The 27500-nt window shown below is 41.3% G+C and overlaps 1 protein-coding gene across 1 annotated transcript in view; it reads left to right on the top strand.

The window, feature by feature from the left end:
• Positions 1-27500, top strand: part of BRDT (bromodomain testis associated) — a 119963-nt gene that overhangs the window by 88252 nt on the left and 4211 nt on the right. The window contains exons 15-16 of the mRNA XM_053693704.1: positions 21188-21402; positions 22428-22545. Coding sequence (XP_053549679.1) covers positions 21188-21402; positions 22428-22545 — 333 coding nt within the window. The remainder of the gene's footprint in view (positions 1-21187; positions 21403-22427; positions 22546-27500) is intronic.

Genomic DNA, 27500 nt, shown 5'->3' with positions numbered 1-27500 from the left:
TAGATGTGGTGAAATGTAGCTTTGAGAAACATTAAACTTTAACCTTTTTCAGCCTTACGCTAAGTGTATTGTCGTAATACTACTGCTTACTTTTAGTGATGTTAAAAGGAATTATAAGGGTCTCTCTTTCTTTCTCTCTCTCTCTCTCGTTCTCTCTCTCTCTCTTTCTCTCGTTCTTTCTTTCTCTCTCTCTCTCTCTCTCTCTCTCTCTCTCTCTCGTTCTCTCTCTCGTTCTCTCTCTCGTTCTCTCTCTCTTTCTCTCTCTCTCTCTTTCTTTCTCTCTCTCTCTCTTTCTCTCTCTCTCTCTTTCTTTCTATCTCTTTCATTCTCTCTCTTTCTTTCTTTCTTTCTCTCTTTCTTTCTTTCTCTTTCTTTCTTTCTTTCTTTCTTTCTTTCTTTCTTTCTCTCTCTTTCTTTCTCTCTCTCTCTCTCTCTCTCTCTTTCATTCTCTCTTTCTTTCTCTCTCTCTTTCATTCTATCTCTCTTTCTTTCTCTCTTTCTTTCATTCTCTCTCTCTTTCATTCTCTCTCTCTTTCATTCTCTCTCTTTCATTCTCTCTCTTTCATTCTCTCTCTCTTTCATTCTCTCTTTCTTTCTCTCTTTTTCTTTCTCTTTCTCTCTCTCTCTCTCTTTCTTTCTCTCTCTCTTTCTTTCTCTCTCTCTTTCTTTCTCTCTCTTTCTCTCTCTCTTTCTCTATTTCTCTCTCTCTCGCTCTCTCTCGCTCTCTCTCTCTTTCTCTCTTTCTCTTTCTCTCTCTCTCTCTCTCTCTCTCTCTCGCTCTCGCTCTCGCTCTCTCTCTCTCTCTCTCTCTCTCTCTCTCTCTCTCTCTCTATATATATATATATATATATATATATATATATATATCTTTCTCTCAAACACACTCTCAATCATACACGCTCTAACTTTCAATCTCGATCTCTCCTACTCAATTGATCTCACTCTCTCTTACTGTCTCTGTCTCACACCATCACCCACAAATACACACACACACACACAGAAGTGAGTACACCTCAGATAGTTATCAAATGATTCAAAATTGTATAACCTTATAGTAATTGCATTTCTTCTAAACAGCGTATTTGCTCTTATGTAAAATGTATAAACAATTTAGATTTACTATATTAAAAATACAGACCCCACAGTAGGAACTCAATGCAACAAAAGTGAATACACCTGTGAGCACGGACACACACGTTAGATCATTGAAACAAAATTGAGTACAACTGTGATTTCTTATTAGCCTAATTGCATGAACATGGTTATAAAATGACCTGTGAACACCAGAACTTTCTCAGTTTTGGACCTATGGCCTGTGTATGTCTGCATCATGACTCCACATGGAAATTAATTGACAGAGGAATTGAAAAATTTGATTGTGAGACTTCACAAAGATGAAAAAGATTACAGGAATATCAGTGACCAACTAAAAATCAGTTGAAACACAATTGCAGCAGTAATAAGGAGGTATAGAACAAGCCATAGTACCACTAATCAGAGTCGCAGTGGTGTCCGTCTAAAATTACATCACAGACAGTGTGCACAGACAGTGTGCTACTTGCACAATCTAGCTCTGAAAAACAGACGGGCAAAATTTTAAGACTAAATATTCAACTTTTCAACTTAGATGTAATGCAAACTGTAAGGTGACACAATTTTGAGTCATTTGACATTATAGTGATATTGCACTGGGGTATGCACACTTCTGTTTTGGTGTGTGCGTGTGTATGTATGTGTGTGTGTGTGTATATAAAAGTCAATGAGAAAGGCACTCCATATAAAATGTAGCAACTTCCAGGGTGCACTTCAAAGAGATCATCAAATATATATGTGGGAAAAAAGGCACTCACTGGTTCAGAGTAAAAAATAACATTTAATAGTTTAAGTTAAGAATGCATGACGTTTCGGAGGCGTTCCACTCAACGTCGTTTTTTTGTACATTCAAACTGTTTGTATTATGCATTTGATAAAGGGGGTGGAATGCCTCCGAAACGTCATGCATTCTTAACTTAAACTATTAAATGTTATTTTTTACTCTGAACCAGTGAGTGCCTTTTTTCCCACATATATATATATATATATATATATATATATATATATATATATATATACTGCATGTATATAATTGTGTGTATGTGTGTATGTATATATATATATATATATATATATATATATATATATATATATATATATATATATATATTTATTACATTACTGGGCTAAAAGAAGGTGCACCCAGGTGGTAAATCGCCATAGAACAGGATAACAATGGTAGTGAGCCGGTTGTTCCTTCCTGTGAGTGTGCTTCTCTCTGTGTGTATTTATATTCCCTATGGGAAAAAGGGGAATCCAGACGTGGACTCCTTGCTCAGTGTGCTTAGAGGAATATGGCTACAACTCACTGATGGGGCCCAATGAAGACCGAAACAATCGTCTGGGGTTGCTGTGTTCCTTGTTCAGAGAGGAATTGCTTGGTATTTCAGCGCTGGACTGAGCGTAATAGGTGGGATCAAACTGATATACTACAGGAATGTTATTCTCTGTGAAAAGCATTACTGGGCTAAAAGAAGCTGCACCCAGGTGGTAAATCACCATAGAACAGGCTAACAATGGTATTGAGCTGGTTGTTCGTTCCTTTGAGTGTGCTTCTCTGTGTGTGTGTGTGTGTATGTATGTGTATATATAATATAATAACTAGTATTTATATAGCGCCTTTCTCCCAGTGGGACTTAAAGCTCTTTTTCAGCGCTCGCTCTCGGAATTAACCAAATCGGCAGCTGAATTGTAATAGTTGTTGTTATTACCCAATTTAATGGTACTCATTTCTTCTGTTAAGTGTGATCAGTCCACGGGTCATCATTACTTGTGGGATATTAACTGCTCCCCTACAGGAAGTGCAAGAGGATTCACCCAGCAGAGTTGCTATATAGCTCCTCCCCTCTACGTCACCCCCAGTCATTCTCTTGCACCCAACGACTAGATAGGATGTGTGAGAGGACTATGGTGATATATTTAGTTTTTATATCTTCAATCAAAAGTTTGTTGTTTTATAATAGCACCGGAGTGTGTTATTCCTTCTCTGGTAGAATTTGAAGAAGAATCTACCTGAGTTTTTTTCTATGATTTTAGCCGGAGTAGTTAAGATCATATTGCTGTTTCTCGGCCATCTGAGGAGAGGCAAACTTCAGATCAGGGGACAGCAGGCAGATTAATCTGCAAAGAGGTATGTAGCAGCTTATTATTTTCTGACATGGAATTGATGAGAAAATCCTGCCATACCGTTATAATGTAAACCCAGCCTTGAATGCAGTAGATGTAGCTGATATCAGGCTGTCATGTATGTATATTTTATACTTCTCTGGTTTTTAGACTGTATACATAGACTTAACCTAATTTGCAGGGACTTGCAATAGGTTTTAAATGACAATTAATTATTGAGGTAAAACGTTTTTTTGCTGGCATGTAAAAACGTTTTTTTCTCTGAGGTACTGGGTGAAAAAATGTTTTGGGCACTATTTTTCCACTTGGCAATAGTTTTGATTTAAATTAGAGCAGTTCACTGATCCCTCTCACTGTTATGTGTGTGGGGGAGGGGCCATTTTGGTGCTTTCACTATGCATCAGAAAAAACTCAGTCAGAGATTCATTTTCTTCCTGCATGATCCGGTTCATCTCTACAGAGTTCAGGGATCTCCAAAGCCTTTTTTGAGGGAAGTAATCATTACAGCAGAGCTGTGCTGATTGTATTGACTGTGATAAAAAACATAATTTATGCTTACCTGATAAATTCCTTTCTTCTGTTGTGTGATCAGTCCACGGGTCATCATTACTTCTGGGATATAACTCCTCCCCAACAGGAAATGCAAGAGGATTCACCCAGCAGAGCTGCATATAGCTCCTCCCCTCTACGTCACTCCCAGTCATTCGACCAAGGACCAACGAGAAAGGAGAAACCAAGGGTGAAGTGGTGACTGTAGTATAATTTAAAAAATATTTACCTGCCTTAAAAAACAGGGCGGGCCGTGGACTGATCACACAACAGAAGAAAGGAATTTATCAGGTAAGCATAAATTATGTTTTCTTCTGTTATGTGTGATCAGTCCACGGGTCATCATTACTTCTGGGATACCAATACCAAAGCAAAAGTACACGGATGACGGGAGGGCTAGGCAGGCTCATTATACAGAAGGAACCACTGCCTGAAGAACCTTTCTCCCAAAAATAGCCTCCGAAGAAGCAAAAGTGTCAAATTTGTAAAATTTTGAAAAAGTATGGAGCGAAGACCAAGTTGCAGCCTTGCAAATCTGTTCAACAGAGGCCTCATTCTTAAAGGCCCAAGTGGAAGCCACAGCTCTAGTAGAATGAGCTGTAATTCTTTCAGGAGGCTGCTGTCCAGCAGTCTCATAGGCTAAACGAATTATGCTACGAAGCCAGAAGGAAAGAGAGGTAGCCGAAGCCTTTTGACCTCTCCTCTGACCAGAGTATACGACAAACAGGGAAGACGTTTGTCGAAATTCCTTAGTTGCCTGCAAATAGAACTTGAGGGCACGAACTACATCCAGATTGTGCAGAAGACGTTCCTTCTTTGAAGAAGGATTCGGGCACAAAGAAGGAACAACGATCTCCTGATTGATGTTCCTGTTAGTGACTACCTTAGGTAAGAACCCAGGTTTTGTACGCAGAACTACCTTATCTGAATGAAAAATCAAATAAGGAGAATCACAATGTAGGGCTGATAACTCAGAGACTCTCCGAGCCGAAGAAATAGCCGTTAAAAATAGAACTTTCCAAGATAACAACTTTATATCAATGGAATGAAGGGGTTCAAACGGAACTCCTTGTAAAACGTTAAGAACCAGGTTTAAACTCCATGGCGGAGCAACAGTTTTAAACACAGGCTTGATCCTAGCTAAAGCTTGACAAAAAGCCTGGACGTCTGGAATTTCTGACAGACGCTTGTGCAACAAAATGGACAGAGCTGAGATCTGTCCCTTTAATGAACTAGCCGATAAACCCTTTTCTAAACCTTCTTGTAGAAAGGACAATATCCTAGGAATCCTAACCTTACTCCAAGAGTAACCTTTGGATTCGCACCAGGATAGGTATTTACGCCATATCTTATGGTAAATCCTTCTGGTAACAGGCTTCCTAGCCTGTATCAGGGTATCAATAACCGACTCAGAAAAACCACGTTTTGATAAAATCAAACGTTCAATTTCCAAGCAGTCAGCTTCAGAGAAGTTAGATTTTGATGTTTGAATGGACCCTGAATCAGAAGGTCCTGTTTTAGAGGTAGAGACCAAGGTGGACAGGATGACATGTCCACTAGATCTGCATACCAAGTCCTGCGTGGCCATGCAGGCGCTATTAGAATCACTGATGCTCTCTCCTGTTTGATTCTGGCAATCAATCGAGGAAGCATCGGGAAGGGTGGAAACACATAAGCCATCCCGAAGGTCCAAGGTGCTGTCAAAGCATCTATCAGAACCGCTCCCGGATCCCTGGATCTGGACCCGTAGCGAGGAAGTTTGGCGTTCTGACGAGACGCCATGAGATCTATCTCTGGTTTGCCCCAACGTCGAAGTATTTGGGCAAAGACCTCCGGATGAAGTTCCCACTCCCCCGGATGAAAAGTCTGACGACTCAAGAAATCCGCCTCCCAGTTCTCCACTCCCGGGATGTGGATTGCTGACAGGTGGCAAGAGTGAGACTCTGCCCAGCGAATTATCTTTGATACTTCCATCATTGCTAGGGAGCTCCTTGTCCCTCCCTGATGGTTGATGTAAGCTACAGTCGTGATGTTGTCCGACTGAAACCTGATGAACCCCCGAGTTGTTAACTGGGGCCAAGCCAGAAGGGCATTGAGAACTGCTCTCAATTCCAGAATGTTTATTGGAAGGAGGCTCTCCTCCTGATTCCATAAACCCTGAGCCTTCAGAGAATTCCAGACAGCGCCCCAACCTAGTAGGCTGGCGTCTGTTGTTACAATTGTCCAGTCTGGCCTGCTGAATGGCATCCCCCTGGATAGATGTGGCCGATAAAGCCACCATAGAAGAGAATTTCTGGTCTCTTGATCCAGATTCAGAGTAGGGGACAAATCTGAGTAATCCCCATTCCACTGTCTTAGCATGCACAATTGCAGAGGTCTGAGATGTAGGCGAGCAAAAGGTACTATGTCCATTGCCGCTACCATTAAGCCGATCACCTCCATGCATTGAGCTACTGACGGGTGTTGAATGGAATGAAGGACACGGCATACATTTTGAAGCTTTGTTAACCTGTCTTCTGTCAGGTAAATCTTCATTTCTACAGAATCTATCAGAGTCCCCAAGAAGGGAACTCTTGTGAGTGGAAAGAGAGAACTCTTCTTTTCGTTCACCTTCCATCCATGCGACCTTAGAAATGCCAGTACTAACTCTGTATGAGACTTGGCAGTTTGAAAGCTTGGAGCTTGTATCAGAATGTCGTCCAGGTATGGAGCTACCGAAATTCCTCGCGGTCTTAGGACCGCTAGAAGAGTACCCAGAACCTTTGTGAAGATTCTTGGAGCCGTAGCCAATCCGAATGGAAGAGCTACAAATTGGTAATGCCTGTCTAGAAAGGCAAACCTTAGATACCGGTAATGATCCTTGTGAATCGGTATGTGAAGGTAAGCATCCTTTAAATCCACTGTGGTCATGTACTGACCTTTTTGGATCATGGGTAAAATTGTCCGAATAGTTTCCATTTTGAACGATGGAACTCTTAGGAATTTGTTTAGGATCTTTAAATCCAAGATTGGCCTGAAAGTTCCCTCTTTTTTGGGAACTACAAACAGATTTGAGTAAAACCCTTGTCCTTGTTCCGACCGCGGAACCGGATGGATCACTCCCATTAATAAAAGATCTTGTACGCAGCGTAGAAACGCCTCTTTCTTTATTTGGTTTGTTGACAACCTTGACAGATGAAATCTCCCTCTTGGGGGAGAGAATTTGAAGTCCAGAAGGTATCCCTGAGATATGATCTCTAGCGCCCAGGGATCCTGAACATCTCTTGCCCAAGCCTGGGCGAAGAGAGAAAGTCTGCCCCCCACCAGATCCGGTCCCGGATCGGGGGCCCTCGATTCATGCTGTCTTAGGGGCAGCAGCAGGTTTCCTGGCCTGCTTGCCCTTGTTCCAGGACTGATTAGGTCTCCAGCCTTGTCTGTAACGAACAACAGCTCCTTCCTGTTTTGGTGCAGAGGAAGTTGATGCTGCTCCTGCTTTGAAATTACGAAAGGAACGAAAATTAGACTGTCTAGTCTTAGCTTTGGCTTTGTCCTGAGGCAGGGCATGGCCTTTACCTCCTGTAATGTCAGCGATAATCTCCTTCAACCCGGGCCCGAATAAGGTCTGCCCCTTGAAAGGTATATTAAGCAATTTAGATTTAGAAGTAACATCAGCTGACCAGGATTTTAGCCACAGTGCTCTGCGTGCCTGAATGGCGAATCCTGAATTCTTAGCCGTAAGTTTGGTTAAATGTACTACGGCTTCCGAAATGAAAGAATTAGCTAGTTTAAGGACTCTAAACCTGTCCGTAATCTCGTCCAGCGTAGCTGAACTAATGTTCTCTTCCAGAGATTCAATTCAGAATGCTGCAGCAGCCGTGACCGGCGCGATGCATGCAAGGGGTTGCAATATAAAACCTTGTTGAACAAACATTTTCTTAAGGTAACCCTCTAGTTTTTTATCCATTGGATCTGAAAAAGCACAGCTATCCTCAACCGGGATAGTGGTACGCTTAGCTAAGGTAGAAACTGCTCCCTCCACCTTAGGGACCGTTTGCCATAAGTCCCGTGTGGTGGCGTCTATTGGAAACATTTTTCTAAATATTGGAGGGGGTGAGAACGGCACACCGGGTCTATCCCACTCCTTAGTAACAATTTCAGTAAGTCTCTTAGGTATAGGAAAAACATCAGTACTCGCCGGTACCGCAAAATATTTATCCAACCTACACATTTTCTCTGGTATTGCAACTGTGTTACAATCATTCAGAGCCGCTAAAACCTCCCCTAGTAATACACGGAGGTTCTCCAATTTAAATTTAAAATTTGAAATATCTGAATCCAATCTGTTTGGATCAGAACCGTCACCCACAGAATGAAGCTCTCCGTCCTCATGCTCTGCAAGCTGTGACGCAGTATCAGACATGGCCCTAGTATTATCAGCGCACTCTGTTCTCACCCCAGAGTGATCACGCTTGCCTCTTAGTTCTGGTAATTTAGCTAAAACTTCAGTCATAACAGTAGCCATATCTTGTAATGTTATCTGTAATGGCCGCCCAGATGTACTGGGCGCCACAATATCACGCACCTCCCGAGCGGGAGATGCAGGTACTGACACGTGAGGCGAGTTAGTCGGCATAACTCTCCCCTCGCTGTTAGGTGAAATTTGTTCAATTTGTACAGATTGGCTTTTATTTAAAGTAGCATCAATACAGTTAGTACATAAATTTCTATTGGGCTCCACCTTGGCATTGGAACAAATGACACAGGTATCTTCCTCTGAATCAGACATGTTCAACACACTAGCAAATAAACTTGCAACTTGGCTACAATTTTATTTAATAAAAACGTACTGTGCCTCAAAGAAACACTAAACGATTAATGACAGTTGAAATAATAAACTGAAAAACAGTTATAGCATCAATCCTTGTAAACAACACAACTTTAGCAAAGGTTTCCCATTAGCAAAGCAAAATTAATTAAATTACAGAGTAACGTTTTTTATCACAGTCAATATATAATTCTCACAGCTCTGCTGAGAGAATCTACCTCCCTCAAAAGAAGTTTTGAAGACCCCTGAGTTCTGTAGAGATGAACCGGATCATGCAGGAAATACAATGAGCAACTGACTGGAAATTTTGATGCGTAGGAAAGAGCGCCAAAAACGGCCCCTCCCCCTCACACACAGCAGTGAGGGAGAAACGAAACTGTCATAATTAGAATAAGCAACTGCCAAGTGGAAAAATAGCCCAAACATTTATTCACTCAGTACCTCACTAAATGTAAACGATTCTACATTCCAGCAAAAACGTTTAACATAATCAATACATATAAAAAAATTCTTATGTACTTTTTACAGAGTAATTCCAGTGAAGTACCATTCCCAGAATACTGAAGTGCAAAGTATACATACATGACATTATATCGGTATGGCAGGATTTTCTCATCAATTCCATTGTCAGAAAATAAAAACTGCCACATACCTCTATGCAGATTCATCTGCCCGCTGTCCCCTGATCTGAAGTTTTTACCTCTCCTCAGATGGCCGAGAACAGCAATATGATCTTAACTACTCCGGCTAAAATCATAGTAAAACTCTGGTAGATTCTTCTTCAAACTCTGCCAGAGAGGCAATAACACACTCCGGTGTCATTGTAAAATAACAAACTTTTGATTGAAGTCATAAAAACTACGAATAATCACCATAGTCCTCTTACACATCCTATCTAGTCGTTGGGTGCAAGAGAATGACTGGGAGTGACGTAGAGGGGAGGAGCTATATGCAGCTCTGCTGGGTGAATCCTCTTGCATTTCCTGTTGGGGAGGAGTTATATCCCAGAAGTAATGATGACCCGTGGACTGATCACACATAACAGAAGAAAAAACAAAAAAAAAAACGTTTATTTGTGTATTTTTTTTCTGCTGCCTGGGTTAGTTATCATTTGCTGAGGGGAACAATCCTTTGCTAAAACTGTATATTCTGACAAAGATTGATGCTATAACTTAATTATTTTAACTGTTATAATATTTTTCTGTGCTTCTTAAAGGCACAGTTCGTTTTCATATTATTTGTAAATTACTTTGTAAAGTATTTCCAAGTTGCTGTTTATTTGCTAGTGTGTTAAACATGTCTGATTCAGAGGAATATCTCTGTGCTATATGTGTTAATGCCAAAGTGGAGCCCAATAGAAATTTATGTACTAAATGTATTGATGCTATTTTAAAAAACAGTCAATCTGTACAAATTGAACATATTTCACCAAACAACGAGGGGAGAGTTATGCCGACTAACTCGCCTCACGTGTCAGTACCTGCATCTCCCGCTCAGGAGGTGCGTGATATTGTAGCGCCGAGTACATCTGGGCGGCCATTACAAATCACATTACAAGATATGGCTACTGTTATGACTGAAGTTTTGGCTAAACTACCAGAACTAAGAGGTAAACGTGATCACTCTGGGGTGAGAACAGAGTGCGCTGATAATGCAAGGGCCATGTCTGATACTGCGTCACAGTTTGCAGAACGTGAAGACGGAGAGCTTCATTCTGTGGGTGACGGTTCTGATCCAAATAAACTGGACTCAGACATTTCAAATTTTAAATTTAAGCTTGAGAACCTCCGTGTGTTACTAGGGGAGGTATTAGCGGCTCTGAATGATTGTAACACAGTTGCAATCCCAGAAAAAATGTGTAGGTTGGATAAATATTTTGCGGTACCGACGAGTACTGACGTTTTTCCTATACCTAAGAGACTTACTGACATTGTTACTAAGGAGTGGGATAGACCCGGTGTGCCTTTCTCACCCCCTCCTATATTTAGAAAAATGTTTCCAATAGACGCCGCCACAGGGGATTTATGGCAAATGGTCCCTAAGGTGGAGGGAGCAGTTTCTACTTTAGCTAAGCGTACCACTATCCCAGTGGAGGATAGCTGTGCTTTTTCAGATCCAATGGATAAAAAATTAGAGGGTTACCTTAAGAAAATGTTTGTTCAACAAGGATTTATATTGCAACCTCTTGCATGTATTGCGCCTGTCACGGCTGCAGCAGCATTTTGGTTTGAGTCTCTGGAAGAGACACTTCAATCATCCACACTAGATGACATCACACACAAACTTAAATTCCTTAAGTTAGCTAATTCATTTATTTCAGATGCCGTAGTACATTTAACTAAACTTGCGGCTAAAAATTCAGGATTCGCCATTCAGGCACGCAGAGCTCTGTGGCTGAAATCCTGGTCAGCTGATGTTACGTCTAAATCTAAATTGCTTAATATTCCTTTCAAAGGGCAGACCTTATTCGGGCCCGGCTTGAAAGAGATTATTGCTGACATTACAGGAGGTAAAGGTCATGCCCTGCCTCAGGACAAGGCCAAAGCCAAGGCTAGACAGTCCAATTTTCGTTCCTTTCGTAATTTCAAAGCAGGAGCAGCATCAACTTCCTCTGCACCAAAACAGGAAGGAGCTGTTGCTCGCTACAGACAAGGCTGGAAACCTAACCAGTCCTGGAACAGGGGCAAACAGGCCAGAAAACCTGCTGCTGCCCCTAAGACAGCATGAATTGAGGGCCCCCGATCCGGGACCGGATCTAGTGGGGGGCAGACTTTCCCTCTTCACCCAGGCTTGGGCAAGAGATGTTCAGGATCCCTGGGCGTTAGAGATCATATCTCAGGGATACCTTCTGGACTTCAAATCCTCTCCCCCAAGAGGGAGATTTCATCTGTCAAGGTTGTCAACAAACCTAACAAAGAAGGAAGCGTTTCTACGCTGCGTACAAGATCTTTTATTAATGGGAGTGATCCATCCAGTTCCGCGGTTGGAACAAGGACAAGGGTTTTACTCAAATCTGTTTGTAGTTCCCAAAAAAGAGGGAACCTTCAGGCCAATCTTGGATTTAAAGATCCTAAACAAATTCCTAAGAGTTCCATCGTTCAAGATGGAAACTATTCGAACAATTTTGCCCATGATCCAAGAGGGTCAGTACATGACCACAGTGGATTTAAAGGATGCTTACCTTCACATACCGATTCATAGAAGTCATTACCGGTATCTAAGGTTTGCCTTTTTAGACAGGCATTACCAGTTTGTAGCTCTTCCATTCGGACTGGCTACGGCTCCAAGAATCTTCACAAAGGTTCTGGGCACTCTTCTGGCGGTACTAAGACCGCGAGGAATTTCAGTAGCTCCGTACTTAGACGACATACTGATACAAGCTTCAAGCTTTCAAACTGCCAAATCTCATACAGAGATAGTACTGGCATTTCTAAGGTCGCATGGATGGAAAGTGAACGAAGAGAAAAGTTCTCTCTTTCCACTCACAAGAGTTCCCTTCCTGGGGACTCTGATAGATTCTGTAGAAATGAAGATTTACCTGACAGAGGACAGGTTAACAAAACTTCAAAATGCATGCCGTGTCCTTCATTCCATTCAACACTCTAAATCTGAATCAAGAGACCAGAAATTCTCTTCTATGGTGGCTTTATCGGCCACATCTGTCCAGGGGAATGCCATTCAGCAGGCCAGACTGGTCAATTGTAACAACAGACGCCAGCCTACTAGGTTGGGGCGCTGTCTGGAATTCTCTGAAGGCTCAGGGACTATGGAATCAGGAGGAGAGTCTTCTTCCAATAAACATTCTGGAATTGAGAGCAGTCCTCAATGCTCTTCTGGCTGGGCCCCAGTTAACAACTCGGGGGTTCATCAGGTTCCAGTCGGACAACATCACGACTGTAGCTTATATCAACCATCAGGGAGGGACAAGAAGCTCCCTAGCAATGATGGAAGTATCGAAGATAATTCGCTGGGCAGAGTCTCACTCTTGCCACCTGTCTGCAATCCACATCCCGGGAGTGGAGAACTGGGAGGCGGATTTCTTAAGTCGTCAGACTTTTCATCCGGGGGAGTGGGAACTTCATCCAGAGGTCTTTGCCCAAATACTTCGACGTTGGGGCAAACCAGAGATAGATCTCATGGCGTCTCGACAGAACGCCAAGCTTCCGCGCTACGGGTCCAGATCCAGGGATCCGGGAGCGGTCCTGATAGATGCCTTGACAGCACCATGGACCTTCAGGATGGCTTATGTGTTTCCACCTTTCCCGATGCTTCCTCGATTGATTGCCAGAATCAAACAGGAGAAAGCATCAGTGATTCTAATAGCGCCTGCATGGCCACGCAGGACTTGGTATGCAGATCTGGTGGACATGTCATTCTGTCCACCTTGGTCGTTACCTCTGAAACAGGACCTTCTGATTCAGGGTCCTTTCAAACATCAAAATCTAACTTCTCTGAAGCTGACTGCTTGGAAATTGAACGCTTGATCTTATCAAAGCGTGGTTTTTCTGAGTCAGTTATTGATACCTTAATACAGGCTAGGAAGCCTGTTACCAGAAAGATTTACCATAAAATATGGCGTAAATACCTATATTGGTGCGAATCCAAAGGTTACTCTTGGAGTAAGGTTAGGATTCCTAGGATATTGTCTTTTCTACAAGAAGGTTTAGAAAAGGGGTTATCCGCTAGTTCCTTAAAGGGACAGATCTCAGCTCTGTCCATTCTGTTACACAAGCGTCTGTCAGAAGTTCCAGACGTTCAGGCTTTTTGTCAGGCTTTGGCCAGGATTAAACCTGTGTTTAAAGCTGTGGCTCCACCATGGAGTTTAAACCTTGTTCTTAACGTTTTACAGGGTGTTCCGTTTGAACCCCTTCATTCCATTGATATAAAGTTGTTATCTTGGAAAGTTCTATTTTTAATGGCTATTTCCTCGGCTCGAAGAGTCTCTGAGTTATCAGCCTTACATTGTGATTCTCCTTATTTGATTTTTCACTCGGATAAGGTAGTTCTGCGTACTAAACCTGGGTTCTTACCTAAGGTAGTCACTAACAGGAATATCAATCAGGTGATTGTTGTTCCATCCTTGTGCCCAAATCCTTCTTCGAGGAAGGAACGTCTTTTGCACAATCTGGATGTAGTTCGTGCCCTTAAATTTTATTTACAGGCAACTAAAGATTTTCGACAAACGTCTTCCCTGTTTGTCGTTTACTCTGGTCAGAGGAGAGGTCAAAAAGCTTCTGCTACCTCTCTCTTTTTGGCTTCGTAGCATAATTCGTTTAGCTTATGAGACTGCTGGACAGCAGCCTCCTGAAAGAATTACAGCTCATTCCACTAGAGCTGTGGCTTCCACTTGGGCCTTTAAGAATGAGGCCTCTGTTGAACAGATTTGCAAGGCTGCAACTTGGTCTTCGCTTCATACTTTTTCCAAATTTTACAAATTTGACACTTTTGCTTCCTCGGAGGCTATTTTTGGGAGAAAGGTTCTTCAGGCAGTGGTTCCTTCTGTATAAAGAGCCTGCCTATCCCTCCCGTCATCCGTGTACTTTTGCTTTGGTATTGGTATCCCACAAGTAATGATGACCCGTGGACTGATCACACTTAACAGAAGAAAACATAATTTATGCTTACCTGATAAATTCCTTTCTTCTGTAGTGTGATCAGTCCACGGCCCGCCCTGTTTTTTAAGGCAGGTAAATATTTTTTAAATTATACTCCAGTCACCACTACACCCTTGGCTTCTCCTTTCTCGTTGGTCCTTGGTCGAATGACTGGAGGTGACGTAGAGGGGAGGAGCTATATAGCAACTCTGCTGGGTGAATCCTCTTGCACTTCCTGTAGGGGAGCAGTTAATATCCCACAAGTAATGATGACCCGTGGACTGATCACACTACAGAAGAAAGGAATTTATCAGGTAAGCATAAATTATGTTTTTATCGACCTTGAAGGATGAAGGGCTGAGTCAGCCCTGCGGGGATTTGAACCTGTGACCTTTTGATCTGTGAACAGGCTTTTTGTAGTCGGGGCATCTTACCAACTAAGCTACTTCACCGGCGTTTTATATATAATATATATATATATATAATGTACTAGTTGTTGCCTGTTACTTTGCATGGATTTTGTGATTTGTAAAAAATAGTGAAAAACGCGACCACACGCAATGATGTGTGCCCTCACATGTGTGACCATTCGGCTTGCACACTCGCTGACATGAACTTCGTGAGTTTTCAATAATTCTCTGTGTTTCTCCTACATGGGCACCAATCAGCTAAGTTTTGGGCGGGGCGTCCATTCGGCACATCAAAAATGTTATTATTCTGTTTACAATTACTTTAATATTAAATTGTAATGATATATTAAGACTCAATTGTCAGATGAGAAAAAGAAGAGTATTATTTTTTTAGTGATAGCCATATCTTGAGAACTACTAATGTTAGGAGCAAGAAATTTGGCATGAAAAAGTTAACTTTAAGATTTTAAATTTGTCAGGGTGCCAGGAATCAGACTGAGACGAGAAGTGCAAAAATAATCACACCATTATTAATAGCAAAAAATAATAAAAAGTCCACAAGTCAAATAACAAGCCAGGAATCAAAACCAGAGCTGGAAGTCGGACGAGCCGAGTCAGGAGCCAAAGCGAATAGTCAGACGAGCCGGAATCAGCAACAAGGAAAACAGCAGAGTCAGGAACAAGCCAGGGATCATGAACCAGGAAGGACGTCAGGCAGCCAGGTAATACACAGGAACTCACACAAATAGGTCTGAGACAATGCAAAGGCAAAGTATACTGAACAGAAGCCCTTTAAATAATAAGTGATGACATCACAATTTTGAGACTGCAACCTGTCTCACATGGATGATGCACACCAGTCTGGCCATAAAAGGAAGTGCAGAAAATGAGCAGCATCCCCCACAATGCACCATAATCAGGAAGAGAGGTGAGTAAAATGGCTGCCAGCAGCACATGGCAAACAAAACAGGAAAAAAACCCTGACAGTACCCTCCCCTCAACGACCCCTCCCCCACGGGAGGACAAAAGGCTTATTGGGGAAATGGGCATGGAAGGCAAAGAGGAGGGCAGGAGCATGAACATCAGAGGAGGGAACCCAAGAACGCTCCTCCGGACTGTAGCCCCTCCAGTGAACCAAATACTGTACACGGCCCCTGGACATACGAGATTCAATAATGCTGCTGACCTCATACTCCTCATGGTTGTCAACAAAGATAGGACGGGAACGAGGCAACACATTGGAGATGCCCATAGCAGGAGGAAGGTCAAGAGCGTAGGCCACAGGATTAACCCATCAGAGTATTCGAACAGGACCAATTTAACGGGGAGCCAATTTATTGGAAGGCACACGAAGGTTCAAGTTGCTGGAGGACAGCCAAACTCTCTCACCAACCTGGTAGGAAGGCACGTCAGATGCCTACGATTAGCCTGGAACTTTTGGCGCTGCATAGAACGATGAAGGCAATCCTGAATCTGCACCCACGTGGAACAGAGTTGCCAGAGATGCTCCTCCAAAGCCGGAATACCCTGAGACATGAATGAATCGGGCAACGACTCTGCCCAAGGTAACAGTTCAGACCAATTATTGTGGTGATCTGAGACATAGCAACGGAGGAACTGTTCCAGAGCTTGATTAGACCTTTCCGCAGCCCCATTGGATTGAGGGTGATATGCCGAGGAGAAGGAAAGCTGGATCCCCATTTGAGCACAAAAGGAATGCCAAAATCTGGAGACAAACTGGCTACCCCGGTCCGACACTATCTCCTTGGGTAACTCATGTAAACGGAAGACCTCCTGGGCAAAAATTGAAGCAAGCTCCTGAGCGGTAGGCAGCTTCATCAAGGGAATGCAATGTGACATTTTAGAAAAACGGTCAACCACCATATGGATAACAGTATTACCATTAGAAACAGGGAGCTCGACCAATTAAGTCCATGGAAAGATGTGTCCAAGGACGCTCACCATTAGCAGTAGGTTGAAGAAGACACAATACTGAGAAACGCGTTGCTGTGTTTTAAATGTGTTGTAATAAACACTTTTAAAATATATACAACTTGCTACTTTGTTCTTCCTTGGATACTTCTAATTGAAGTTACTTTATATCACTGTTGGAGGCGGGACGGTGCCTTCCTGACTGCATAGCCTGTTTGGTGAACACCATTTTCTGGCTTCTGGGAGTCCTTGCCTAAGAGGAGAGTTTACCGGACAACTCTGAGGTTCCGGTTTGCCTAGCCAGCACCACATCTTGGTGCTTTTACACACGTGAGTGGTTCTAAACTATCAATCTAAAAATTTGATATATTAAAAGGAATTATGCTATGTGGCGCCTTCTCTATTTCCTTATAGGTTGAAGAAGACGTCGAGGAGTCTTATTCTGTGCACAAACTGAGCAGGAGGCAACATATGCAGCAACATCAGAATGTGAAGACCTGGCCACCAGAAGTCGAGTGACAGACCAAATCATTTGGTTCTTGCCTGGGTGACCTGCGGCTTTAGGATAGTGGTAAGTGTGCAAAAGTTTAGTTTGAAGATTCTCAGGAACAAAACACTTACCACTAGGTTTCTCAGGAGGTGCATTGGTTTGTGCAGCCAGGATCTCCTCCCCCAAGGGAGAAGTCAAATTAGTACGTATGGTAGCCAAAATATGGTCAAGAGGTATAACAGGAGTAGGTACAGACTCCTCCTTGGACAGAGGCGAAAATTATCGAGAGAGGGCATCAGCCCTAACATTCTTACTATCAGGCAGGTAGGAGACCACATAATTAAACTGAGACAAAAATATCACCCATCTGGCCTGTCGGGTGACAAACGTTTTGCTTCAGATAGATGAGTTAAATTCTTGTGGTCAGTAAGAATTAGCACTGGTATGCTTGTACCCTCGAGAAGATGCCTCCATTCCTTGAGTGCCAAAATTATGGCCAGTAATTCCCTGTCGCCAATTTCATAATTGCACTCCGCTGGAGACAATTTCTTAGAGAAGAAACCACACGGATGCAAGGAACCGTCAGGCGTAGGACGTTGAGACAAGAGGGCACCTACTCCAGTCTCGGACGCATCGACCGCAAGAACGAAAGGCAGGACAGGGTTAGGATGAGCCAGAACTGGAGCGGCAGCAAAGGCAGTCTTAAGACTATCAAAGGCCTTAATGGCAGTAGGTGACCAATGGAGTGGATCATTCTCTTTACAGGTCATGTCTGTGATAGGTTTGACCAAGGAAGAAAAAGTTTTTAATAAACTTTCTATAGTAATTGGCAAAATCCAAAAAACGTTGAATAGACCGAAGACCAACTGGATGAGGCCACTGCAGAACTGCAGATAACTTTTCAGGATCCATGGAGAACCCTGCAACGGAGATAACATAACCTAGTAAGGTTACTTGAGTCTGATGGAACTCACATTTCTCGAGTTTACAATACAGGCCATTCTCACGTACTCTCTGAAGAACCCATGTAACATCAGAATGATGAGCCTCAAGTGTGGGTGAGTGTATGAGGATGTCGTCTAAGTACACCACAACACACTGTTGCAACATATCTCATAGGACATCATTAATAAATTCCTGAAAAACAGCAGGAGCATTACATAGGCTAAAGGGCATTACAAGATACTCATAATGCCCCCTCCTGGTGTTAAATGCTGTTCTCCATTCGTGGCCCTCCTTAATCCTAACGAGATTGTACGCTCCTCTCAAATCAAGTTTAGTAAAGACCGTAGCTCCCTTGAGGCGGTCAAAGAGTTCTGTAATGAGCTGAATAGGGTAAGAATTCTTAATGGTAAGACGATTAAGACCCCTATAATCGATGCATGGTCTTAACTCGCCACCCTTTTTCTTCACAAAGTAGAAGCCAGCCCCTGCAGGAGAGCAGGATTTGCGGATGATCCCCTGCGACAGAGCATCGGCAACATACTCCTCCATAGCACAATTCTCTGCAACAGACAGAGGGTACACCTGGCCCCTGAGGAGGAATGGCTCTGGGTTGCAGGTCTATGGCACAATCGTAAGACCGGTGAGGAGGCAAGGTACCGGCACGCACCTTGTCAAAAACGTCTAGGAACTCTCGGTACTCCTCTGGCAATTGAGATACCGAAGAAGTGCACAAGACTTTAACTGGTTTCCGAAGACAAGTGGAAATACATTGCCGGGACCACGACAAAATTTCGGACTTGCGCCAGTCGAGACTGGGATTCTGCTTTTGGAGCCAGGCATAACCCAGAACAACCAGAAAATGCAGAGAGTTTATCACCTGGAATTGGAGGGTTTCAAAATGGAGAGCCCCAACAGCCATGGACAACGGAGCAGTTTCGTGAGTAACGAGTGCGGGCTGAAGGGGCCTGCCATCAATGGCCTCAATAGCAAGCGGAACGGACAGAGGCAAAACAGGAATGGAGTGCTTTGATACAAAAGCACTGTCAATGAAATAGCACGCAGCACCGGAGTCAACAAGAGTGACTATGGAGGAGTCCACTCAGGAAAGGACAACCATGACCAAAGGTTTCTCCTTAAGTGGTTCTGGGGACAAGGATAAATCACCCAAGGTCTGCCCCCAACAGGACCTTAGGTGTGAGCGTTTCCCGGCGGTGTAGGACAAGACTTCAAAAGGTGGCCCTGTAACCCACAATAGAGGCAGAGCCCCTCCCTCCTCCTAAAGGCCCTCTCTGCCGCAGAGAGACGCGTGAATCCCAACTGCATCGGCTCAGCAGTACCTAGTGACTCGGGACCAGGAGGCATGGGAGGAAAGGGAGGCATGGGTGGGAACAAACACGTAGGAGACAATGGAACAGGAGGCTTCCGCAAGCGCTCTGGGCCTCTCTCTGAGTCTGATGTCAATTAGGATTAAAAAAGACACCAATGCCTCGAGATCCTCTGGTAAATCTCTGGCAGCAACTTCATCTTTAATCGCATCAGAGAGCCCATGAAAGAAGGCAGCAACAAGGGCTTCATTGTTCCAATCTACCTCTGCAGCAAGTGTACGGCACTCAATAACATACTGAGCAACAGATCTTGTACCTTGCTGAATGGACATGAGTCGTTTAGCAGCAGAGGGAGGAGCGAGCCGGAACATCAAATACCCTTCGAAAGTAGGCCACAAATTCAGAGTAATTTGGATTCACAGGTTTATTTGTCTCCCACAAGGGATTAGCCCAGGCAAGAGCTGTGTCAGAGAGTAACGAGATGAGAAATCCCACCTTAGCTCTGTCAGAGGGAAACGCCTGAGGTAACATCTCAAAGTAAATGCCCATCTAGTTCAAAAACCCTCTTCACTTAATAGGATCGCCTCCATATCGCTGAGGTAGAGGTGCAGAACCGGACATGCTTCTGGTAGGCATAGGTGCAGAGGCGGAAACAAGAGCAGCCATAACTTGCGGGACACTTTGGTCCAAGTGTGCAGTGCGAGTCAGCAGGGTTTGCAGGGCTAGTGGAAATTGATCCAAGTGGTGATCCTGCACATCCATCCTGGAAATGATGGCAGGTAAAGGTGGATTATTAGCACCATCAGGATTCATGGCCTTTGCGTAATGTCAGGGTGCCAGGAATCAGACTGAAGTGCAAAAATAATCACACCTTTATTAATAGCAAAAAATAATAAAAAGTCCACAAGTCGAATAACAAGCCAGTAGTCAAAACCAGAACTGATAGTCAGACGAGCCGAGTCAGGAGCCAAAGCGAATAGTCAGATGAGCCGGAATCGGCAACAAGGAAAACAGCCTTGAGTCAGGAACAAGCCAGGGATCAGGAACCAGGAAGGACGTCAGGCAGCCAGGTAATACACATGAACTCGCACAAACAGGTCTGAGACAATGCAAAGGCAAAGCATACTGAACAGAGGCCCTTTAAATAATAAGTGATGACATCACAATTCTGAGACTGTATCCTGTCTCACACGGATGATGCACACCAGTCTGGCACACCAGTCCCTCACAATGCACCATAGTCAGGAAGAGAGGTGAGTAAAATGGATGCCAACAGCACATGGCAAACAAAACAGGGAAAAAACCCTGACAAAATTATAATTATTATTTTTTTAAAATATTTTCGGTTTTTGAGATATAGGTATCCTCAGAAATCACACACCCCCCTTAAGTGGATTTTTGGGAAATTGTAAAACATGTGTTTATTTTTAAAGGAGAATGTAAATACCAGTTTTCACATCTGTAACCTCTTTGGTTTTTTATATATAGGTATCCTCATAAATCACCCCCCTTAAGTGGATTTTTGGGAAATGGTAAAACACGTGTTTCTTTATTTTTAAAGTAGAATCTGAATACCAATTTTCACATCAGTAACATTTTCAGTTTTTGAGAGATAAATATAATTTCCAAAATGCTTTCTTAGTGGGTGCTTATGTCATAAAAACAACATACCTTTCAAATTTCACATTCCTACTTTAAACAGTTTGAGCTGGGCGTTGATGAGTCAGTCAGGATTTATTTTATATATTTATAAATTATGTGACCAATATATAGACACCAATTTCTAATAATATTAAACTCTTTGCAAGAACATGTCTGCACGCCTTTGGACCCCCTTGAAATTTAAGATTACACAAGCAAATGAGTCAGGGTTGTCTGACCTCTTGAGATTACTTTGTAACCTTTAATGTTTTTTTTAGAATGCAACAACAAAAAATGCGCCTTGCTGGGCTAGTCTCTCAAAAACTCTCACCACGACCACCACCACCACACCCTCATCGATAAAGTCATCCAGCAACATCTTTCTGCAGTTCAAAAAAGCAGCACTGGCAAAAGAAGAGCGGGAGAGAGCGCTAAAGGCCCAAGAATTAAAGGGACAGCAGGACTGTCACGTTGAGAAAGATGACAAAATCAGGTTTGATGTTTTATTCTTTTTTTTTTTTGCTTAAATGTGAAGTATTTTAGATTTGTGTTCCATGGCGCGATTGTCTCTGACGCAACAAGCAAACAACAAAATGTGCAAATAGGGCCGGTGCTAGGATTTTTGCATACATATAGACACATTTTGCTTCCAACCCCCCCTCCCCCCCAAGAAGATATGTTATACCCTGTCATAACGGTTCTCAACAAAATGTTTAAGTAATGTATTAAGCAACTATAGATAACTATTTTATATTTGATGGTAGAAAAAATAGATTTCTGTTATCACATCAAATTATTGTCTGTTAATCTGATTTGGTATAACTATAATAGCTATAATGGCTAATATCTGCATGACATAATGTAGGAAAGTGGTGGCTTTGCACAACATAGGAAATCAGCGGTATATATATATATATATATATATAGATATACACCCTACTATCAAATTATTGACTGTTAATCTGATTTGGTATAACTATAATAGCTTTCTGCAAGACCTAATGTACCAAAGTGGTGACTCTGCACAACATAGAAAATCAGTGGTGGCTCTGCATAATGGATCAAACAGTAGTGACAAAATATAAAACATATGAAGCTAGAGGTAGGATGACCTCTTTTCTTTTTCACCATATTATGTAAGCTGATATTAGCATGTCTGAAAGGAAAAGGTACCAAGCTGCAGGTGGACAATTTCTCAGGCAGAGAACCTGTCAACCTGAAATCACCACTTGACTACAGAAGAGCTCTGTTGTTTAGTCGGGTCCCCTTTTGGGCAACCAGTAGCATGAGAGCAGAGCCTGTCAATCACACTGGACATGTGAGTTTGAGGTGATTTATGTCTGCCACCTAGGGTAAGAAGCTGAGCCTGCTTCCTAAATTTGTGGTTACAGACCCACTCTTGCAAGCATGAACTGCAAGTTCTCAGAAGCTGCAAATGCATTGTGAAACATTGTTCAAGCCCTACAATAGATCATATTAACTTATATATATATATATATTTTATTTTATTGTTGACAGAAAAACAACAAACTGTGATACAACTGAGCCAATATCTGTTCAACCTTCTGATCTATGCAATGAAGATGACCGCAGTTTGCAAAGAAAGAAGGAGCAAGAGCGCCGACGAAGAGAAGCGGTAAGTCACATTATTAATCGAAGGCTTTTAAATTTATAAAGAAGAAGAAACTTTTTTTTTGTGGGGCGGGGGGGAGGGTTAGAATTGGATTTCATAATTAAAGTGATGGTAAATTTCAGACTTTTAAACAGTCAAATTTGAAAACCCAATTCCTGAACAATAGTGTCACGAATACCCCATGATTGAGATGCTAAGCGGTTAACTTTCTGTAGTTTTGTGCTAAAAACAGTTCTTTTTTTAAGAAGAACTGTCTTGCTGTGTTTATGTGTGCATGCGATTTCCCTTTCATAAGCCAGACCCCCCCTAATAAATAGTTTCTAAGGCCCATTTCACCAAATGTTATTGTGTATGCATTGAGCCATAAAGACAGTAAACTTGTCAGCTCCAGAGACACAAAGCAGTGCCTCTCCCCAGAGCAAATAAGTTCAATAATAGGACACCAGTAAAATGTAAGATATACTTTTAACATGTTATAACACTAGATGAGGGAAATATGACATCCCTGTCATATTTGGTACCAAACTAATTCTCATCATGTCCCTGGGAAGTTGCTTATATAGGCGAATGCGCTGAATTTGCCTATCGGAAGTGGTAATGTGTTCTATGATTTCAGCCGAAGGTGCTGAACTTTTTAACTGGTCATAAAAGAGAGGGGTGGATATTTCCCAAGACCCCCTACCATAAGGTTGGCTCAAGCAATCTGATATCATGGAAAGAGGTATAAAAGTTTGTGTTTTAACATGTAAAGTCGTTCTTCTTACATGGGAGGCTGTATATCAATAGAGTGAGAGACCATCTTTTCCTGCCAATCTCCCTGGCACAGATACCAAGACTAGTGAAGTATAAGGGTTCTGCTTTTTTCTCTCTTTAATTTTAAAAAACTGTTTGCTTGTGTAACTTTATTTGTTAACATCTTTTTATTAATAATGCGTTGTGCTAATTTTTTGCATATTAAATAATTCAGTTATTAAGTTTTTGCCTTTGTCTAATATTTGAACCACGTTACTGAAAGAGACTGTATATTTTAGGTTATTTTCTGTTAAATTGTATTCTGAGAGTTAATGGGTAAGTGGGTTTTTCCTTAGGATTTTCCCTTTAATAAATCATAAGTGGTGGCAGCTTGGAGCTATATGGTTTTAGTTTAGTGTGGGTGGCATTAAAGGGGAGTTTTGGGCATTTCTTTTATGTCTAGCACAGACTAGAGAGTGTTGTTAACCCTTGCGCCCACAGAACTAAGTTGCAGGCTTGCCTGGAGTGGCTATACTGCGACAGAGTAGTGACAGTAGAAGGGGTCTGATAACCCTTTCTGTGCCAAACAAGTGACTGGGGCAGGGTTGGTTAACCTTGGTCGTCACAAATAGCATGACAAAAATGCAGCTTAGAGTAGATCCCTTCAACTTTAAATAATCAGTAGTCACCATTCCAAGCTTATGAATGGTAAGTGGAAGATTTATTTTAGGAACATGAAAGCCTACAAATTAATACAATTCTGTTGTAGTTTATAAACACTGGTATCTAAAGTATTATCAGCACAAATAATGTTCCTATATATTAGAATAGTAAGACCTTGTGGACACAGGCAGGGCTTTATTAAGATGGATACAGTTTTAAGCCTGACCCAAGGTGGGTATGCAATCTTTTCCTTGGTCAGCTGTATTTAGTCATGGTTGAGGGTAAGGAACTGGTTAAATTGGTGGATTTGGGACTACAATCACTAAGTCTCTATATAAGCAATACAACTTAGTCACCTCTAAAAACAAATTAACAACATTTCTCAAAGAAATAACTTTTTTTTGTAGATATTTAATCAAATCTTGAAGACCAGTATGTCTTACTTCTTCAGGTATATTTGTATTATTGTCTCTTCAAAACTCAGGTTACCACCAGGCTTCCGTTAAATTCAGCAAAATTAATGTCTACAAATATCAAAACAAAAATAATGTATCAATAATAAGTTTGATCAAATATATAAACTCATATATTCAAATAATATATCACAAATGTGAAATGATGATTAGTTCACTACTGACAGTCCCAAATACATTTATTCTCTCAGGAATATCCGCCAAGGAAAAAGAAAACTGTTTATAGTGTGATAATGTTGCTATGTTCAATATTTAAAATATGGTAGCAATTAATTATTTATCCCAGAGATAAGATCAATAACGCAGATCAAATAGCGGTCCTGAACTTCCACTGCCGGCTCAGAAAACACCAGAAGGCAGCTATTTTCCATGATTAATATAGATTTATTAAAATATAGTTACGTAAAATACATAAAAGCTAAATAAATATGCAGTGCAACTAAAGGTCACCATGGTTATAATGCATTAGAGATCTGGTGTGAACCCTTATGTGTCATGGATGGCATTAGATTATAAACATTCTGTAGTGTATTGCCTATAACCTCTGCCATGAGAGTTCACAAGGGGGGCAAGGGGAGGCATTCGCCCTCCCCCTCTCTCTCCTCCTGGAGTGCATATTATATAAAAAAAGACAATTGAATGTCATTTTTTTCATTTTAATCCCCCTAAATTTAGCTTTGTGTTAGAGGAAGAAGCACATTATTCTGGGAGTTATATAGCTTTCTTGAATTTGCAGTTCACTATTTCACTCAGTATTGTGATTCTGCAATTCTGGACTCTGATTCCCAGCATGCATTGTGCAGTGGTGAGAGTGAGCTTCCTGGAAAGTTTTGCATGCGGTCACACCCCTTCTCCATGCTGTGTGTGTGTCTACCAGACACTGGGGAAGGCAGCTGGGAGTATTATTGCCTGACCCTTTACACAGGTTTATATATTTATTTGTATGGCCTCACCCTCTGCACAAGTGGTAGTGGTGGGGGGGGGGAAGGGGTGCACTGATTCCAATTTACTTCTATTATCAAGTTTGCTTCATTTACATGTTATTTGTTAAAGAGATATCTGAATAGGTAGCGGGCACATGTCTGGAGCACCACATGACAGGAAATAGCAGTTTGGGAATTAGAAATTTAACGCCATATTGGAGAGTTGGAGACAATAACTGGAATGAGCTAAAATAGATTCTAAATGAATATAACATTTCATTATAATTAATATAAATAAATAGAACCAAACAAAGCAGAATTTGATTACATAATGGACACATATGGGCTCTTGTATGAAGCAGCGAGAGCTGCTCCAGAGCCCTTGCGGGGCAGGTTCGCATATGCGTGCCTGCTCCCTGCAATGTAAGAAGCAGTGGTCATTAGACCGCTGCTTCTTACACCCTATGCACGTATGAAGGGGCGGGTATTACACACTGCAATGAGTGTATATTGATACATATGGGCCAGTGCATCAACAGATCCGCTACCCGTATCTAGCGAAGGCAGGCGGACAACTTTGCAAGTAGAAAAGCTGTCCGCCAGGCTGTTAGTACATGGAACCTATAGACTTTGGATCTCTAAGCTAAAGGTTAAAGAAAGTTTATCTTTTGAGGCAGTTTAATTTTGAGAGGGTTTTCTGGAATTCTTACACATTGACTTCCTGTAAGGTTTTCTTTTACAATTGTCTAAATGACAAAGTATTCTCTTTCTAAGTTGTATATGAATTAAAGGGATAGGAAAGTCAGAATTAAATTATACTTGCATGATTCAGATAGAGCATGTAATTTTAAGACACTTTTAAATTCACTTCTATTTTCAAATGTGCTTTGTTCTCTTAGTATCCATTGTTAACAAAATGAATACGCACATATCATACACTAGTGGGAGCTGCTGCTAATTGGTGCCTGCACACATTTGTCTCTTGTGATTGGCTAAATAGATATTTTCAGCTTCCTGTCAGTAGTGCAATGCTGTCCCTTCAGCAATGGATAACAAGAGAATGAAGAAAATTTGATAATAGAATTAAACTGGAAAGTTGTTTAAAATTATATGTTCTATCTGAATCATAAAAGAAAATGTTGGGGTTTACTATCCCTTTAAAGGGACATGAACCCCAATTTTTTTCATTCTTGATTTAGAAAGAGCATGTCATTTTAAACAACTTTCTATTTTACTTCTATTATCTAATTTGCTTCATTCTCTTAATATCATTTGCTGAAAAGCATATCTAGATATGCTCAGTAGCTGCTGATTGGTTGCTGCACATAGAGATGATTGGCTCACACATGTGCATTGCTATTTCTTCAACAAAGAATATCTAAACAATTGAGCAAATTAGATAATAGAAGTAAATTGGAAAGTTGTTTAAAATTGCATGCCCTATCTGAATCATGAATGTTTAATTTTTACTAGACTGTCCCTTTAATTAATCATCCAGTTCTGCAGAGGCACGGGGGAGAATTAGACCACATAGTTTGAATTTCTCCCTATTGTGAGCTCTACAATTAGGTGCATAAATACATATGTACACATATATAGACATATATAAATACATATGTACACATATATAGACATATATAAATACATATGTACACATATATAGACCTATATAAATACATATGTACACATATATAGACATATATAAATACATATGTACACATATATAGACCTATATAAATACATATGTACACATATATAGACATATATAAATACATATGTACACATATATAGACCTATATAAATACATATGTACACATATATAGACATATATAAATACATATGTACACATATATAGACATATATAAATACATATGTACACATATATAGACCTATATAAATACATATGTACACATATATAGACATATATAAATACATATGTACACATATATAGACCTATATAAATACACATGTACACATATATAGACATATATAAATACATATGTACACATATATAGACCTATATAAATACATATGTACACATATATAGACATATATAAATACATATGTACACATATATATAGACCTATATAAATACATATGTACACATATATAGACATATATAAATACATATGTACACATATATAGACATATATAAATACACATGTAC

The sequence above is a fragment of the Bombina bombina genome, chromosome 10 (genome assembly GCF_027579735.1).
Source record: "Bombina bombina isolate aBomBom1 chromosome 10, aBomBom1.pri, whole genome shotgun sequence".
Classification (NCBI taxonomy): domain Eukaryota; kingdom Metazoa; phylum Chordata; class Amphibia; order Anura; family Bombinatoridae; genus Bombina; species Bombina bombina.
Note: the sequence above shows the minus strand (reverse complement) of the source record. Positions and strands in the feature narration are given on the sequence as shown.